At 38.1% G+C, this 16,717-nt stretch overlaps 1 protein-coding gene across 1 annotated transcript in view; it reads left to right on the top strand.

Annotated features, from left to right (window-relative positions):
• The window catches only part of COL24A1 (collagen type XXIV alpha 1 chain), a gene marked incomplete at both ends in the record, with an annotated part of 120,911 nt that overhangs the window by 92,174 nt on the left and 12,020 nt on the right, over window positions 1-16,717 (top strand). Inside the window, 17 exons of the mRNA XM_083867473.1 lie at window positions 177-230; window positions 450-503; window positions 1,716-1,769; window positions 2,370-2,477; window positions 3,988-4,041; window positions 4,475-4,582; window positions 5,488-5,541; window positions 6,315-6,368; window positions 7,653-7,709; window positions 8,654-8,707; window positions 9,716-9,769; window positions 9,876-9,929; window positions 11,950-12,003; window positions 13,634-13,741; window positions 15,505-15,612; window positions 16,386-16,493; window positions 16,581-16,634. Coding sequence (XP_083723599.1) covers window positions 177-230; window positions 450-503; window positions 1,716-1,769; window positions 2,370-2,477; window positions 3,988-4,041; window positions 4,475-4,582; window positions 5,488-5,541; window positions 6,315-6,368; window positions 7,653-7,709; window positions 8,654-8,707; window positions 9,716-9,769; window positions 9,876-9,929; window positions 11,950-12,003; window positions 13,634-13,741; window positions 15,505-15,612; window positions 16,386-16,493; window positions 16,581-16,634 — 1,191 coding nt within the window. The remainder of the gene's footprint in view (window positions 1-176; window positions 231-449; window positions 504-1,715; window positions 1,770-2,369; window positions 2,478-3,987; window positions 4,042-4,474; window positions 4,583-5,487; window positions 5,542-6,314; window positions 6,369-7,652; window positions 7,710-8,653; window positions 8,708-9,715; window positions 9,770-9,875; window positions 9,930-11,949; window positions 12,004-13,633; window positions 13,742-15,504; window positions 15,613-16,385; window positions 16,494-16,580; window positions 16,635-16,717) is intronic.

Here is a 16,717-nt window from a genome sequence, read left to right as displayed (position 1 = left end):
TCCTTTCTTTTCTCTTTGGCTCTAGGAAGAACAAAGAACTATGTTGTCTTGATTTTTCAGACCTTTATCTCTGTCAGTGTCTTGTGCTGTTCTTCTGCTTCAGTTTTGGGTGTATTATTTAGTTGTGGCAAAATCATTACTAGTGATGACTTAACAGTAGCTCTTGTACCATACAGGGACCTCCTGGCCCAGAAGGAGAACCTGGTCTGCAGGGGGAACCAGGCACAAAGGTAAATGTTGAAATTATTCTCTCTTATGCTGTTTAAATTTTCAAATTTTCATATAAGCAAATCAGAGAGATCTAATTCATTAGCTAACCAGACAGTGATACAGGAAATGGACCATTAAAAAATACTGTTACTGTCATGATGACTCCATCAGCTGTAAACACTGTCATTATTATGAATATTGTCCCTTAAAATCCAATTATTTTCCTTGTGATATCCCAGGGAGACATTGGTCCTGCTGGGAAGGCTGGAGAGCCAGGTGACCAAGGTTTAAGGGTAAGCTATGAATGCAAATCTTCTTCCACAATGGAAAAGTATGTTACAAGTGAAGTGCAGGTTGAGAAATCTTTATCAGAAAAATTCAGTAAGAAGCTATTTTCCAATAGCCTCTTCTTTAAAGAAAAAAATCCAGTGTAATACTCTATCAGGTTAAAAAGAGTATTGATTGGGGAAGGGTGGCTTGAGAGCTGCTCAGCAGAAATAAACTTAGGGGTTCTTGTCAACAGCATCTGAACGTAAGCAAGCTGTGCCCAAGTGGCCAAAAAGGCCAATGGCCTCCTGGCCTGTGTCAGAAACATTGTGACCAGCAGGACCAGGGCAGTGGATTTTTCCCTGTACTTGGCACTGGTGAAGCTGCACCTTGAACTTTGTGTGCAGTTCTGGGTCTCATTTCAAAGGAGGACATTGAGGTGCTGGAGCACGTCCAGAGAAGGGCAACGGAGCTGCTGAAGTACAAATTTTATGAGAAGCAATTGAGAGAGCAGGGGTTGTTTAACCTGAAGAAAAGGAGGCTCGTTGCTCTCTACAACTACCTGAAAGGAATCTGTAGTGAGGTGGGGGGCAGTCTCTTCTGCCAGCTAACAAATGATAGAATGAATGGCCTGAAGTTGTACCAGGAGATGTTCAGATTGTGTATTAGAAGTACAATTTTCACGGAAAAAGTGCTGAGACATTGGAATAGGTTGCCGTGGGAGGTGGTGGAGCCACCATCTCTTGAAGTGTCTGGGAGAGGTCTGGGTGTGGCACTTGGGAATATGATTATGGTGGGGCTGGGCTGGCAGTTGAACTAGATGGTCTCTGAGTGATTCTGTGATTATAATGTTGAAATATTTCTGATGGTAAATGGCCCTACAGTAAGTCTGTAAACATACCAATATAGTAGTTACCCACATAAACATGGAAGTTTCAGGACACAATAGGTATATTTTTGAGGTTACTGTAATTACATGTTATATACTCTGAAACCAAACAAAATCTCAGTGCTACTGTCTAAATCTCATGGTTATGTGGACATAGTATTGCCTCATTTTTCTAATGCTAATCATCTTTTATGTTTTCTTGCATTAAATATTCATGGGCTGTGACATTGAAGATAAATAAACTGTAACAGCAGCATAAAAGTTGTCCAGAATATAATAAACACGTATAAAACTTGTATGAGTCAAGAAATTTAGGCAGTAACTTTGTTTCCAACTTTTTCTTCCTAAGGGTGAACCAGGGCCTCCAGGAGAAGACGGTGTTCAAGGAAAAGATGGCCCAAAGGTACATTAAGTTTTTGTAGCAGATGTAAAGTACTCTTACTAGCCTAAGGACCCAAATCTCCTTTTTTATCCTAGGTCAGCACCAGATCAACTGAGCCCAGCTGAGTGTGCTTAGTTTTTACACAGGGGTCCTGTAAAGTACAGGTTTTTCTGTACCTTTCAGGTATAAATCTACCTTGCAAGGGCTGCAAAGCTGAATGGCTTGACAAAGAAAAGCAAGCTTTACCTCAGTACAGCTTTTGTCTGTGGTGACTAAAGTGCAGGAGAAAGCAAGCCCAAGGATGCTGTGCTCCCTGAATTGGATCAATGCTGTGCCAGGACAGGGGATGTCATAGAGAACAACCTCAGATACCTGGTGATGGATGAGGCAAAGTGTGGCTGTAGGAGTGTATGAATGAGATAGAAAGGGCTTTACCCTAACTTAGAGCCTGATCTGAATTTGACTGGCAAGATTCACATTAGTTTTAGCGTACTTTTTTTTTTAACTCAAAGATCCAGAATTCCCTTTTCTTATGAACACGTGATTCTGTAGCAGCAGGTTGACTAAGGTTTTTTGATTGTTTGTTTTGGTTTTGTTTTGGGTTTTTTTACTGTGTTTTAGGGAGACCCTGGAGACCAGGGACTTGTTGGAGAAAGCGGTGAAAAAGGAGAGATGGGATTACCAGGAATTGCTGGGCTCCCTGGTGAACCTGGCATAATGGGAATTCCTGTAAGTGTTTTATGGTTGAAATGGATTTCTTGCTTGGTTGCTTTCAGTAAACAAAGTTAATTTTTCTTTCTTCCTTTATTTTTGAATTTTCTGGTTTTCTATGTAATTACAGATGACCATATTTAAATAAGCTTCCAATGTGGTTCAGGATTGGTAGGGAGAGGAGACAAATGCTTTTCCCATCTTAAATATGTGACCTCTTGGCAAACAGTGATTCCTCACCACCTGTCATCCAGCCACATGTACCACACAGCCTGGAGCTTCTCACTTTAGATCTCTTCTCTCCAAACAATATGGCAGCAAGCATACACAGATCAAATAGTAGGCAAGCATTAGAATTCACAGGCAGCATTGTTTGCCTATTCGTTCTGGCATCATTCCTAGCAACTAAAATCCATCCATGAAACAGTATGCAACTTCTTCATGAGAACTAATTTTGGAGCACAGTTTCCAAAAAAAGTATTGTGTCTTTAAATCAGACCAGCTTCCCTTACCAAAAATCATCATCTTCTCATTTGCAGCCCCCTGGCTGCTTTCTGTGTAGCTCTTATGTGATGGTGGGATCTGACAAAATATTTGTTGGAGCACCAGCTGTTCACAGCTGTGAGCACTGTCCACTCTGTCCTCTAAGCATCAATGTTACATTCTGCTGTCTTTAGTCCTGGGTTCTTCACAGTGAACTACTTTCCTAGGGAAAGAAAAAAGTGTTATTTTGGTTGTTGCCCCCCTTAGTGCACTGCAGAACAAGTTTTGTGTCTTTGACTCTCTATTTTGAATTGGTAGTTTTGGGGAACATTGAAAGTTTCATACATTGAAATTATTGTAGAACAGCTCAACCCTGGCATATCTACACTTCATGTAATTATACTTGTGTACAATAAACAACATCAGCAGTGCTTCTATGCCTCAGTGAGACAGGCAGGTCTGGCAATTCAATTTTTTGGGAGGATGTGGTTAGGGCGGGATTTTTCACATTTTTTGTTCTACATGTTCCAAAGGCAGCTGTTGAGCTGCCTTCTTCCCTCGTCCTCCCTGGCATCTGAGAGTGTACACATCGATTTTGATTTGACCTCCTTCTAGAGATGTAGACAGATCATAATATCCTAGTCTAAACTTGGAAATCATTTTCTTATAGTCCACTGTCTGAGTGTTTCATTGGAGATGAAAGTAATATTGCGTTTTCCTTAAAGAGTAGCTTACAAAGCAACAAATAAGCTTCACAAATCTGTAAAGTAATATTTTCTGTGTGGAAAAGGTTTATTGGGGGTTTTTCTCCCCTATTTGCAGTGCATGTTCACTAATTTTATAAATAATCCATGATACTTGCCCACTTGTTTATGCTATAACTTGAGACAGCCCTACTAACTTGCTTACAGACTCAGTTAATGGCGTTTTTCCTCTCAGCTCTCTGCTTTGCAAAAGCCTACTTAGTTGTGCAGTTTGGAGCACAGGTCAAACATGTTTCCAGGCCTTTCTCAATGATTTTTTTCTCTCCCTAATAAATCTATAGGGCCCTGAAGGAACACCAGGAAATCCAGGTCAGAGGGGCCGTTTAGGAAAGAAGGTAGTATTTTTCATCTTCCCCAGTTCCCTTCCTTTCATCTGAAACTCAAATTTACATTACAAAATTCCATTCAACCAAAACTATCCCTGTTTTGTGTCATGCTTCAAGCCAATTTTTTTCTTGTTAGCCATAGCAATTAGAATTGTCATCATTCTGCAATCAATAACATTCAAGGCCTTAGGAAATTTAAATTTGTATCAGGATGTGCTTTTGCAACTCAGAACAGTTTTTGCTTTAAGCTTTGGCTAAAAGAAAACAAAAACATAGTAGGAAGGCTTTAGCAGAGACTTTTTTATACTGCAGAGTTCTGGGCTCAGACATTCTAATAACTACAGTAAATGTCATACTTATTAAATAATGCTGTTACACACATTTTGATTAAGCATAAACTGCATTTTGAAACTTATTTTTTTTAATACAATAACACCAACAGGGGGAAAAGGGGCAGCTTGGCCCTCCAGGAGAAACTGGACCTGCTGGTGATTCTGGCCAACCTGGAAAAACTGGTCCCAAAGGTGCAAGAGGAACTCGAGGTCCCGTGGTTAGTACAAAACATGCTTACTTAAGAGCTCAGAGGTCTTCCAGCATCAGAATGAGACCTGTTCACTTTTCCAGACAGAAACCTGGGGCATGAATCTGGTAGGAGCCATTTCAAGCTTTTGGCCATCTGACAGGAGACGAGGATGGCAGAGCACACCATGGAATACTCATATCCCACACACCACATATAACCTCAGTGCTATGGGTGTTTATAAACTTTTCCAGTGCCAAGAACAAAAATCAAGGAGTTTGCTATCACATACAATAAGCCTTAGCCATGGCTGAAACAAAGCATTTCAGATGAAGACTACTACTCCTATCGAATAGGAATCTGATCCAAAGTTAACTGAATTAAATCTATTCCATCAACTTCTAGCTGCTTTCCTAGTAAGCTCCCCAAGCTTGCTCTGTACTGTGTGACATGCAAAGAAGCATCCAGGCTCCACACTAGGGAGGCAATGTGCCTGTCTCAGTCCAATCCCGTGGCCACTGAATGCAGCAGTGTGTTCCTGAACACGTGAAGTACAGAAACAAAGTTTGCTATCTAATGCCCAATATTTTCAGGAGAAGGAGTCAGCTTTCTGAGGTGATGACCACTCCCCGCTTCTCTTGGCATGCTGGCACTTATAAAGAGAGTTCTTCCACACCTCTCAAAGCTCAGATCTTTTTGAGTTAATGATGCACAAAGATTATAAGGTTAGGACTGAAAACATGGACCATTTTTTCCACAGAAGAATGAAAAGACCAGTATTCTTTAAGAAATGAAGTACGAACTACAAGAAAGTTGTCCATGGTGTCAAATGTCAATATTTCAAGATTTTTCCAAGTGCTTGCTTTATAAAGTAGATTGTTGTAGCACTTTACAAAGGAGCTCCTTTCTCTCTCACTGATTACTGCATTTAACAGGGACACCTAGGAGGAATGGGACCTGAAGGAGAGCCAGGAATTCCGGGTTATGGGGTATGTTTTTTACTGAATTGAGGTACACATACATCCCAAAGTAAGTCTATGGTGCTCTAAATTTCAAATATCTTAGGGATCTGTATCTAGACTACACAAATACTTTCAGGAAAGCCAGATACTCATGTATGTTTATGTGATGTGTTTGCCTACTCAGAAATGTTAGCCTTAAGCAAGGATGCCTGGTTTTTGTGAGTTCGCTCACAGGGGGGTTTTACCACAAGCTTTCAACTGTTGTTTATCCAATGTGTCTCATCTCTTCTGAATAAAGTTCCTCTAAAAATACTAGAGCTATTCATTATAAAGAGAGTTCAGCAAACACCACCACCTTTCTTTACTCTGTCCATGTAGTTTCAATTTCTGTAACAGAAACTGATTGAATGGGGTTAGTTGAGAGACATAAAGATACTGTGGCTTTCAGTGAAAAATAGCTGTGAAAATCATCATAGGTGGATGAGTCATCCTCTTACAAAGCAGACTGCCCAGTCTCTTTTCCAAACACAAACACCCATCACTGACCCAAACCTTCAAGCAAGAACCAGCCCAGCTCCCATCACCTGTATTCAGCCCTATCAGAACATGTAATTTTCCGATATTCATAGAGCTTTTCCTGCACACAGTCCATTTTCTGCCATTGATTTTGTTGTCATAACATGATCTAGAGTACTTTGCAAGCAGAAAAAGAAACGTAGCAAGTAGCTAAAAGGAATTTTGGAATTAATTATTTCTTTAATTATTTGTTTAAAAATAAATTGTTTGGTTTGCTTCTTTAGGGTCACCAAGGTTCTCCAGGGCCCTCAGGGCCTCCAGGCCCCAAAGGAGAAAAGGTATGAACACGGGTTTTACTGATCCGTTTTGTGAAATTATAAAGGGAGGAAATGTTACTGCACACCCACTGTTTTCCACAGCAAGCAGCAAAAGCCACCATTTGCAGAATTTGTTAGTGTTGTCAAAGACTATGAAAAAAATGCAAAGTGAGGAAATGGGTCATTCAGAGATGGAGTCCCGAGTCATACTGTTAAAATGTTTGAGGTTTTAAAACACAAGGTACTCATTGTACAGAACACAGGCTATTGTATCAGACAGCACCACTGCCCTTAGTGAGCACTGCTGACAAAAATAATCAGTGCAGAACCAGCTAAATATTTACTTAACTCTGAGCCTGTGAGGACACCCACAGATTTGCCTGAAAGTCCAACTATGATGGACAAATGTCTGTGGTTAATATAAAATGTTAGGGACAGGATGTGGCCTCAGTCCTGCTATTTTAGTGTAAAATTTACTGTTGTTCTCTCAAGTCTCAAAGCCTGAAAACAGGTTTGTATGCTCACTGAAACCCGTGTGACCCCAAGAAGGAAGATACATGGATCCACTTCGTGTTGCCCTTAAAACAGAGCTACAACCTAGAGCTCATTTGGCAATAAATACTCTGAAATAGGCATTTAGTGGTTGACGTTATAAAGAGGTTTTGATATGATTTAAGAAACAATAACTGAAAATAATTTTGTTGAGAGCTAGGTGTCCACGTTGCTTGGTCACTTCTGAAAAGCCACTTTGATGTGCTGTAAAAAGTCCTTAATCATATTTAAAATGTGATTCTCTTTGCATTACTATTGATAGGTATCATCTGGAATAGATAATCTTTTGTTTATTAACTTGGATGGCAGTTATTTCATATTTAAATTTTAATAGACTTCAGACTTAATGTTGGATTCTTCTGTAATCTTGTTTTTCTTTATATAAAGTGTATTTCTCAAAATAGTGGAAGAAATTTTCTTTTTTTCCCTTTGCCAAATATCCTGTTTATCCTTTTTTCATTAAATAAAGACACAATTATGTGGATGTTCAATTAATCTTTTTTTTCTTCTTACAGCTGTCTTTGAGAATAAAGCAAATATTTAGCTTTTTTAAGCCCTTAATGTCTTTGGGACATTTAAGTGAATGTTAAAATGGAGTTACCATATCCAGTATATTAAAGCATAAGCATCATATTCACTTTTAGCATCTCTACAATGTTTTCTCTGCTTTTTATTAGCATTTGAACTTACGTGCATGGTAGATGAGGTTGAACTTCCAAGTTAACATTTTTTTAATATTTATCTTTGGTTTAGGGTTACCCAGGAGAAGACAGTACAGTCCCTGGACTACCTGGGCCCATAGGTGAACCAGTAGGTCTTTCTTTCTCAAAAAAATTATTCTAGTGCACCTCAAGACAAGAGCCAATGCATTTATTTCTGAAGTTTTATATCACTGTCTCAGGAATCAGTACAGAAATATAGAATGATGGTTCTTTAATGAATAATCTCTCTCTGAAAATGCTGTTGGTGTGCTCTTTCCTGCTTAACCATCTGTGCCCTCTGTTTTACTAGTCTGTGCCACACTAATGCCATTAGTCTGTGTTTAGATCAGCACATTTTAGAAAAGAATTTTACCCTCTCTGTTTACCCTGAATTGTACTTAATTGCTTTACTAATCAAAAATATGTTTTGACTTATTTCATACTCACTGCAAACCAATTCAGCTGGTTTAGAGGACTGCATTTTGTAACCATTTTTGTACTGAATTCAAATGTGGAGTGTATTGCTGCAACATTTATGAACCTGTCAGAATTATAGGACAAACTTCAAAATTAAAGCAGATTTAGAGGACACCAAGTCATTTCAGAAAAAGATACAATTTTTAATGGGCTGTCTTACGAAAGCCGTAAGAGAGTTTCCTTTGCATGTGTTGAAACAGTCACTTCATGTATCCATTCAGATTTTAAATTCATACATATTTATTTATATATAAGTATAAATCTGGAGAAGTTCCGCTGAGGTCAATCCTCCATCCTGTTTCATTAAGCCCCATGTAATATTTATCTTTTAGCTTGTTATTAATATTTATCTTCAGTTACAAAAGATTTTAGGCTGTGGTTACTGTCTGCAGTGCATTCTGTTTAGAAAAAAATCATGTTCATTCCTTTACCCAAGCTAACCTTTATGTGTGTATTCCTCAGTTCCCTCTCAGTAGTTAGTCTGCTTTGAGAGAAATCCCAGATTTCTGTTCATATTTTGTTGCAGCATTATAATCAATTTAGCTGTTACATTTTGCTGTTTGATTTGCTCTTTAGGGTCGAAGTGGTGAACGTGGAGACAGAGGAGAACCTGGTGATGAGGGCTACAAGGTAATACCTTTTGGGTTTTAGTCTTTTTATTTGAACATGTAGAGTAATGCAGCAGAAGTGTCATCTTCCCTCACAAGTGTGCAGAGATGCACATGCTGATCCCTCACTGCACTGATGCACTCTTGGAACGTGTTGGAGCATCTTCCTTATGGAGACATGGGAGCTGCGGCTCCTCAGCTGGAGAAGACTCCAGTGACCTTAATGTGTATAAAAACCTCATGGGAGGAAATTAAGATGAAGTAGACAGACTTGTCTCAATAGTGTCCAATTACAGGACAGGAGGCAAAGGGCAGAAACTGAAACACATGAAATTCTTTTTGAAATGTCTTTTTTTACTGTCAGGAGGACTGAGCACCAGAACAGGCTGCCCAGATAGGTTGTGGAGTCTCTATCTGTAGGAATACAGAAAAAACTTGACTAGACATGGTCCTGGACAATCATTTCTAGCTGACCTTGCTGGAGAAAGAGGGTTCCATAAATGATCTCAAAACGTCACTTTTAACCTAAACAGTTTTATGTTTCTGTAATACTGTATTAGTTAACATCTTTCTCTGAAATTTAAGCACTGCTTATTGTAAATCTAATTCTAAAAATTATTAATGAATTATATTCAGTCTTTCAGCACATAAAAATTGGATGGTAACTCATGCATATCACTGATGCAGTTCACTGAAATACAAGACAGACGGTCCTTGACATTGAATATCCAACTTGCACAGTAATACAGACACAGTAATAAATGAATGAACCAAACCTATGCTTACAGAAGTGCAGAAGTGTTTAAACAATATGTAACTCCCACCTGCAGCTTGAAGTAGAGAATGTAAAGGATAAAAGCTCTGTAGAGTTTGATCTTGGAGATCTGACCATGCTTTATCTAGGTCATGTCAATGAATCTGGGTCCATCCAGCACCTCCCAGGATGGGCTTTACAAGGAAGTCTGTAGCTCACTGAGCATGGCAGCCTGAGTTACCTGTATTGCAATATGTTGTATTTTCTCCTTCCCAGGGTCATATAGGTCTTCCAGGGCTTAGAGGACCTATTGGACAACAAGGGCCTCCAGTAAGTGTTTCAAACAAGTGAGATTTCTCTATTTTCTGTTGAAAATGTGTTTTCATTTGCATTCAAATTATTCTTTTCATTTATTTAATGTACATTATTTTCAAAGGGAGAGCCAGGTGAACTGGGAGAGCAAGGACCAAAAGGAGAAAGAGGTTCAAAAGTAAGTAGGAAAAAAGTAAACCAAAACTGCACTTAATTGGAATTTGTAGGGTTTTGTTGTTCACTGGCTATCTTTGGAAAACTCTTTCTTAAGGCTAAAACTGAGTGTTTGGGTTACCTTTTCATACCTCCAGGGACAAAAAAAAAATATAAAATGGAATATTGCATAATGATCTTGGTTAGTAAATACGTGGTTTTTGATAGGTAAGTAGTTTTACTTTGGATTGATATCAAGCATTATGAGAGGCTCTTTTGGAAACATTTGGGTGACATTTAATTATCCCCTAAAGTGGAGTTTCTTGTGGCAAAGTAGCTCTGGAGGCCAACTGGGATATTGTTTCTCTGATCTGTAAATTAAGCCTCCTGGTACTGCACTGCACTGAGTTTTCAGAGACCTGGGAATAAAGAATTTGCTACAGAATACTAGAGCAATGATGAGAGATCAAGCCATGGCAAACATCAAAGACCAAATCTTTCTCTTTAGAAATATTGGCTTGTCTTGGTGATGTGCAGAAAATTGCCAAAAGTGTTTATGTTCTCCCGTGGACTGAATGTCATTGACTTTTCAGATTTCAAAAGATTTAGACTAAACAATTTCTTAAAATACCAGTTACCATTGCAATTTAAATGATATATTTGGTCTGAGAAGTTCCACAAAGCAACTCTGTTAGAGTTTCAAAATTTAGTAGGTAACTTCAAGAATCTGTAGTAGACTAGAACTGGGAGCAACAGAAAGGAAACGTCATGTGAAGACATTGTCACCATGTACTCCAGCTGTGAACTGGGATATATTGCTTTTGACAACTACTCACATCCCAGGACAAAATCAGCAATACCTCTTGGAGATGTTTTCTTTGTCTTGCAAATGCTCCTCAGATCAATACTGCCACTTACAAATGTGGAGCTGATATCCAGTGTGGAGCAACCTATAAGAGCTTAAAGATTTCCACAAAAATGTTAGTTGTGGGAGCATGAATATAGTCTTAACTCCAGTGACATTAGTGGTGCTGCTATAGCAAGCCTTGCAAAGCTAATCCCATAAACTGCAGTGATGAATCATCTGGGTTTACTTCATATGCATCCAGAAATCTTAATGGAAAAAATGTTATTTGAATATGCACATTCCAGTTCTGATTGGTGGACTTTTTAATGCCATTCTTAACAAAAAAAGGCATTAAATTGAGCAATAGAACAACATTTTGCTGGTTTTATCATATTTACATAATTATAAAACACTTAGACTTATAACCCAAGCGTTTTCACTTTACTGCAAGTTGTGTCCCTTTGCAGCATGGTAGTTATAGCATAACTTTTGCTTTAAGAAGTGTGTTTAAAATACTTAGTCTGGAAAATCTTGGAAAATTTTTTCAACTTGTTCTATGCTAACAGGTGTTATTCTTGTCCCTGTTCCTCAGTAGTTGCATCTTTTAGATGGATAAAATTAATATATAGATCTTTATATTCAGTGGAGACTATCCTATAGCAAAGTTCTCTGAGAAGCTTTTGACTCATTCTGAGCTTTTCTTCCTTGGTGCATGACCTCCTATGTCACTAAACCACTTACAAGAATGTTATCTGCTCCGTTTTCTAAGACTACCAATTTCTAGATCAGTCAAGATGAAAAAAAAAAGTCTGTTTCGAAGCAAAATTTATCTCTTATGTACCTCTTAGATAAAAACAAACGCTCACACCTGTGATATGTGAAATGCTGTAAAAGTGTACTTCCTCACAGCAGGATGGCTGATACAGGAGAAATTACCAGATTCATGATGAAAAACATTTTGTGCTTATTGTCAGAAAAATTTTAAAAACTGATTCACAGAAGGGAAAAACATTACACAGTTCTGCAAAAAATGTATTTGCTTTTACTTGAAAAACTTTCTGCTGTCTCCTGAAATGTGAATAATCTGGTCCAAAGCCAGGCAAAGTGAACATGAATATTAGGGGGGAACAATCCTCAGCTCTTCTTAGGAGATTGAGTTTAAGGCATTTGTCAGCTCACAAGTATTTGTAATTTCTAGGGACCTACAGGGAAGAAAGGAGCAACAGGTCAAGCAGGCAAAGCTGGAATTCTTGTAAGTAACAAAATTCTGCAACCTATCTTCAGATTATAAAACAAGGAAAATACTAATAAAACCAAAATTGAATCGTGCCAGGGATACCAAAAAGTCTTCTGTTCACTCTCAAGAACCTTCTTATTATCCAGGAAGTGTAAAGGAACCCCTGTCGTTTTTGAATATTCATTATTTTTGAATTTTGAATTTTTTTAAAATGATACTGAATTATATTCACTTACTCAGCATATGGAAGTGACATGCAACTAACAACAAGGTCCTTACCACTTGTGAAGTTATTTAAATAGATCATTTTTGGAGTCCATTGGAAGCTATCACATCATATTGCACAGAACTGTACTTGTGTTCACTTCTGACCCCATCAGTTCTTTGCACCATTATAGCCTACAGAAGCTTGGATCCATATGTCCCTGATGGATACATGTGGTAAATGCCTTGAGGTTTATTTATTTCTCTTGGTTGTCCTAAGCTGAAATTTTCAATGTTTTTTCTTGAGTTACTGTAGAGGAGCTGACTTGCATGCCCTTTTCTGTGAGGGAGAAAACAGAGCAGGAAGCAGTAGGTGTTCTGTAAACATAACGAAGAACAAAATGCATCACGGTTATTTTGGTCCTCTAATAAATAATGCCACACAAGCACATATTGTAAATAACTTTCACTACCTCACATCAAAACATTGTCAGTAACTGGAGAAATGCAGCTGTTGCACAGAGCTTGTACCTGCTGGGCAGAGTGCAAGAGGAGCCTTTTGAAGACAAGGAACTGTGTGCCCTTTGTAAATACTCGGCATTTTCTCTTGGAGGACTGCAGGGATCATTCAGCAGGCAAAGGAAAAGAAGGAAAGCAAGACACAGGAGTGAGGAGAAGAGAGAAAGGTTCAAAGCACATCCCAAATGAAGATACTTAACAACCAGAAGATAGCAATAAGATTAGGATGGCATGCTGCTTATATTCTATATAGCTGGTGTTACCTATACCTGTCAGACAAAATGTGTTGTAATTAGAACATTTTACATTTCTGAGAAATGGCATTTCTAGAGAGATTAGTGCAGAACTCCAAGCTTTTTAAGACAGTGTATGTCAGTCTAAAGGGAAATAATTTTAAGGAAAGTAATCAATATTCCTCTCTTGGATGTGACATGAGACATTTCGGTGCAAGTATAGGAACAGTTACCACAAACTTGCCATAATATAAATTTGTATTTTTGATATGTTCAAATTGGAACACCATAAATTTGTGAAAGTTCAGTAGTGAGCATTTAGTAAAATAAAGGCAGAAAAGGCATATGGTTGAGTTTTTTTCAGGGATAAATAGATGACTTTATCAAGTTTACTCACTTCAGTTGAAGAATTGACACTCTCAGGAATCTTCCAGGCCTGCCACACAAAGGGGTCAGTCCCATGATTTCAGCTGAACTTGCTCAGATCCCATGACAGAGCAAGTCTAAGGTTAAACCAGTAGATTTCTAAACCAAACATGCTAACTCAGAGCTCCCTCTGTGACTATTCATTCATATCACTGGGTCTGCTGCTATGTAGGGTTTAGGAAGTACTGTGACTGAAATCTAGTTATGAAAGGGTGAAGATGAAGAGAGCCAACAGTGCTATATTTGATTTAAACTTTTTTAAGGGAAAACCAGGGCCACCAGGGCAGAAAGGAGCAGTTGGGTATCCTGGACCAGAAGGCATTCCTGGGAACCCTGGCAAGACTGGGCTGTCAGGGGAGCCTGGCCCTAAGGTAAGTTGCTTTCCACATTTCCTCTATATCATTTTGCATTATAGATTTTCCAGGGTTAAGGCATTTAAAAAGAAGATACCATTCTCAGTTCTTTGAGTATCTTGAAAATTAGACCAATTTTTTTTTTGTTTTCTTTCTCTTTTGCTCCTGATAATCCAGCCAAGATATAAAGTTAGCATAAGGGAAGTGTGCTGTAAGAAGTTTCATTGGTATATGACAGTAGTAACTACAGCTACATGAAAGTTGTTTCTTAGAGAGGCTGCACAATTCTGTTTCTGAAAATGAGCCTGAGACTATTTCCTCTTAGGGTCTGACATAATCCCACGTTTTCCTTATTGACTTTGTATTTGTTACCTATGTCTCTCTACCTAAATAATTATGAGGCTTTGTCCAAAATCAGTGAAATAGAGTATTTGGTATGTGAGGTATCTAAGAGCATTCTTGGAAATGGGTTTTGTGTCTGACTGTTCTTTGCTGTGGGCCAAAGGTGGTGACCTGCTGCCTCTGGGAGCAATGAGACAAGCTCTTTGATTAGACCCTCCAAAGAGGGGGAGAAGATTCCTTGAGTAGCTCTCGTCATTGAAATTCTGATGACTTTAATTTCAAGTATTAATTTCTCAGTAGTTCTACTCGATTGGACCAGTAATTGTTATAAAAGATTGCCAAGTTAGATTTGGTGTTAGGAATTAGTCAGGGTGCTGGACGAGGCACTGTTGTTTCATGTATAAATTTCCAATCTGGTTGAACAAAGAGAAAATTAAACATGTTACCCATAGGGGGCAGGTGCACCCTACTCAAGCCTCTCCAGTCTCAGGTCATGAACTTCTTCCAAATTCTTAAAATTCTTTGGAGCTGGATTTAGGAGAATCACCCCAAAGAACTTTCACATTTTTTGCCTTTCCACTGAAAATGCCATACAATCATTGTACAGACTCCATTACCCCATTACAGTTTGTAATAAAGGGAGGCTTATAACTGATTTTTGCCACAATGAATAAAAAGAGCAAAACTTTTGCTATGTAAGTTTATCAGACCATTAATCTATAAGTCACATCACCATATTCAGAAGCCAAAAAAATCACATTTAATACAAAAATTGTGTTTTATACAACCCTTTTTATTCCTATGAGTGCTTAACTGAATGTCGTAGGAAATAAGGAAGATTTGCATATGCTTATATTTCTATTCAGTTATTTCAGAGATATATTCATTTGTATGGTAGCAAATTTCCATTTTGTATTTTTAATGTCTCAAAAGTGGCTTAACTCCATGTACTCACTAACATATTTTTTATTTAAAATAATTACTTTTGTTAATAGATTGATGTTCTCATACATTTTCATGGTAAATGTTCTGATGTCTTCATCTAGTAACGTTATTGCGTGTGAATCTTTACAGAGTGTATACACAGCCATACTAGTATCACCAATATGCCTGATCCTTATAAATAAACATGTTGAATTTTGAATATTTCTTTGGGAAGGTAGTCTCATTCTGTTTCATGTGGAGTTACTTCTTGAAAAAATGAATACTGTGAAGTTCAAACAATTTTCAGCCTTTTACTTTTGAAATATTAGCAGAAATCCACGTGATACTGCTGATCATTGTCTTTCTGTTTATTTTAATGTAGTCTCATTGTGTGTCCATATATACAGAAAGCATTAAGTGGTTTTGACAGATTTTCTTATTTGCCTGTTTCAGCATACAATGAAAAAACATGCTTGGCTGTTCTACTTGTAAACCATGATTTTCAATTTGTTAAGGGCAATAAAGGAAACTCAGGCTTGCCGGGTCTAGCAGGTTATCCTGGAGCTCGAGGTCCCAGGGGATTGCCAGGCATGCCAGGGCCCATGGGAGCACCTGGACTAAAGGTAGGTACATACATGGGACCTGGTTGTTTAAGTACAGTTTTGCTGATAATGATTATTCATCATGCTGCATTTAGTGGCTGTGGATTCACCATATACTACTGTTAATCATGTGAGTAACAGACATCAAGTCTTATTCGAAGGGTAAGATTACAAGTTGTGTTTACCACATTTCCATAAATGCCACATATAATACAGAATAAGCGTTAATAAGGCACATACTGACTCAAGCCAGATGACACAAAGGTAGAACCTGGGAAAGAGCATAAACACAAAGCATGAAACCTGTATATTCACAGCCTTTATTGCAACTCAGTAACCTCCTGAGCTAGACATGTCTTCTGTGTATTTGATAGTCCTCTAAAGATTTCTCTTGCAGGAACTTGTCTAGTTTCCATTTGAATCAATGTAGATTTTTAGTCTAACAGCAGGGAGTTCAACAAGTACACTGTGTCTTGCTGAGAGGATTATTTTTAAAATTTACTTTTAACCTGTCTGTTTTGTATTTAATTTTGTTAATTTTACTGCTTACAAGGGGAGATATCATGCTAGAATTGAACCAACATGTATGGTTTTTATGTTTCCAATTCAAGGAGCAGTTAAGTCACGTTTGTATTTTAGTGTGTGTTTAATTATTTTCCAGAGGGAAATAAAACAAATGGAATAAGTCTATTTCTTAAGGAGAAAGTATGTTCCAAGCTTCTGACAGGAAACCTGTATTTACATCTGTAACCTCCATAATTGTAATAAAAGATATATTTTCTTCTTACTGACAGGGTGAGAAAGGGCTTCTAGGTCATCCAGGAAAGCGAGGCAAGAGAGGCCTTCCAGGATCACAAGGTGACCAAGGAGCAGCAGGAGACATTGGACTGAAAGGACAGATTGTATGTAATCACAGTGGTTGATGCAAAACAAGTAGTCCCAGAGTTAGCAACGTGAACTAATGGTAAGGATGCCTGCTCCTATTACAGGGAGAAGATGGAGATCAAGGTTTAATGGGGTTTCAAGGATTCCCAGGTCCAAAAGTATGTGCTTGTTCTTTTCTCTTAGATTGTAAGCTATTTACAGAGTGAGAACATTATGAAAGCATAAAATTAATCAGCTTTAA

This window comes from Zosterops lateralis, assembly GCF_965231275.1.
Source record: "Zosterops lateralis genome assembly, chromosome: 9".
Lineage (NCBI taxonomy): Eukaryota > Metazoa > Chordata > Aves > Passeriformes > Zosteropidae > Zosterops > Zosterops lateralis.
This window is presented reverse-complemented; position numbering and strand designations above follow the sequence as displayed.